At 30.9% G+C, this 1,743-nt stretch overlaps 1 protein-coding gene across 1 annotated transcript in view; it reads left to right on the forward strand.

The window, feature by feature from the left end:
- The first annotated feature begins 311 nt into the window (after positions 1-311).
- Positions 312-1,743, forward strand: part of LOC122808273 (melatonin receptor type 1C-like) — a 99,700-nt gene continuing 98,268 nt past the window's right edge. The window contains exon 1 of the mRNA XM_044079236.1: positions 312-501. Coding sequence (XP_043935171.1) covers positions 312-501 — 190 coding nt within the window. The remainder of the gene's footprint in view (positions 502-1,743) is intronic.

The raw sequence follows: 1,743 nt of genomic DNA on the forward strand, positions 1-1,743 counted from the left end.
GTAACATCCGTGATTATTTAAAAGACACAGCATAGTAGAAGCACAACAAATGACTAAGTGAAACAAACTCTTACTTAACTAGTGTTTAGACAAAAAAAAATAAAAACTCTGTGGTAGCAACCATATACAGGAGTATCCAAAAAACTTGTAGAGTGTCTACTTATTTATTTACATTATTCAGATGTTAATTTAATTGATATGCAGCTTACTATAATGAAACGTAAATCAGTAAACACATTACATGTAATGTGAGCCATATCACTTCCCAGACAAACTATAAGTAGTTCTTGCTGTTTCATATATCCATGAATATGTTAGTCATTAATAGCAGAAGCCATGGCAGCCTTGCTGAAAATTATACTTCTTTTCCAGTTTATGAGCTTGCAGAAGGTGCAACAATATTACTGGCCACTGTGATGATCTTCACAACCAGCACAAACATCTTTGGAAACATACTAGTGGTGCTGTCTGTGTTACAAAACAAAAAACTCAGAAATGCTGGTAAGTACCGTTCTCTGAACTTAACTGTTATTTCAAGTTGCAAAAGATATTTTAAAAGGTTTGGCTCAAATCTGGCTCTAACTTCAGTCATTCATTTCTAAATGCTTATTATACTGTTTTGTTTGGTAATATCCCTGAGATGAATATACTGTACAAGTATTAATGAGTGTAAGATACACTTGCTAAAGCCAATGACTGTCAACAGAAGAGCTTATTGCAAATCTAAATGTGATTCTTATAGCCTTCTACTGCACTGTATGTATCTTCAAGCTAGGTGTTAGGCAGGAATTTCAGTTTGTCTAGAAAAGCTAAAAACCTTTTTTTCTTTCTTTTTTGAGTCTTTCACAGATAACGCCAATTAAAATTATATATATATATATATATATATATATATATATATATATATATATATATATATATATATATATATATATATATATATATATATATATGTGTGTGTGTGTGTGTGTGTGTAAACCAGTTTGTATTGACCATAAGTATTTACACATGATGTCTCATAAGAGAAAGGCAGTAAACTAGTGAAAGTATTAATTTATATTTTGATGAAAAAATCAGAAATGTACAATTCAAAGAAAATATATTTTCTGAGTCAGATTGTACATGCATACACACACACACACACACACACACACACACACACACACACACACACGTGTAAAACAGACAGAACAGATGTTTGAAGCACTGATGGCAGAGATGGCAATAGTAATAATGATGCTTTAGTTAAATAATCAAGCCCGGGTTTACATCAGCATCTTGAATGAAAATACTCAGAAAAATCTGAATTACCAATTTTCTGTAAAAATGATTGCAAATCCTGAATGTGAAGTAATTGTTTTGTAAAAACATATGACGTTCATGGAATATGATGTTTTATGGTACAGACACATTAACACAACCTGTATTTCTTCTCATAGCTTTGTACTATACTACCAACTGTTATTCTCTAAGTTTATATAAGTTCTGATACATACTGATAAGTTTTATACTGTCTATGTATTCTACTTTTATAATTTTGTTTTTTTAATTTCTGCATATTTCCGCTTTACAAAAAAATGTTGTCAAGTGTCTATATTTTTATTTGACTGTATTAATTGAGGAGCCTTTCTCCCCAGGCCTCCACTGAAAATGGGTTCTGACCCAGTGGACTTTCCCGGTCAACAAATGTCAATAAATAAATAAATAAATATTTACTATTTATAATACTGCAAGCTTGCTTTA

The sequence above is a fragment of the Protopterus annectens genome, chromosome 8.part0 (genome assembly GCF_019279795.1).
Source record: "Protopterus annectens isolate FY-2018-M chromosome 8.part0, PAN1.0, whole genome shotgun sequence".
NCBI lineage: Eukaryota > Metazoa > Chordata > Ceratodontiformes > Protopteridae > Protopterus > Protopterus annectens.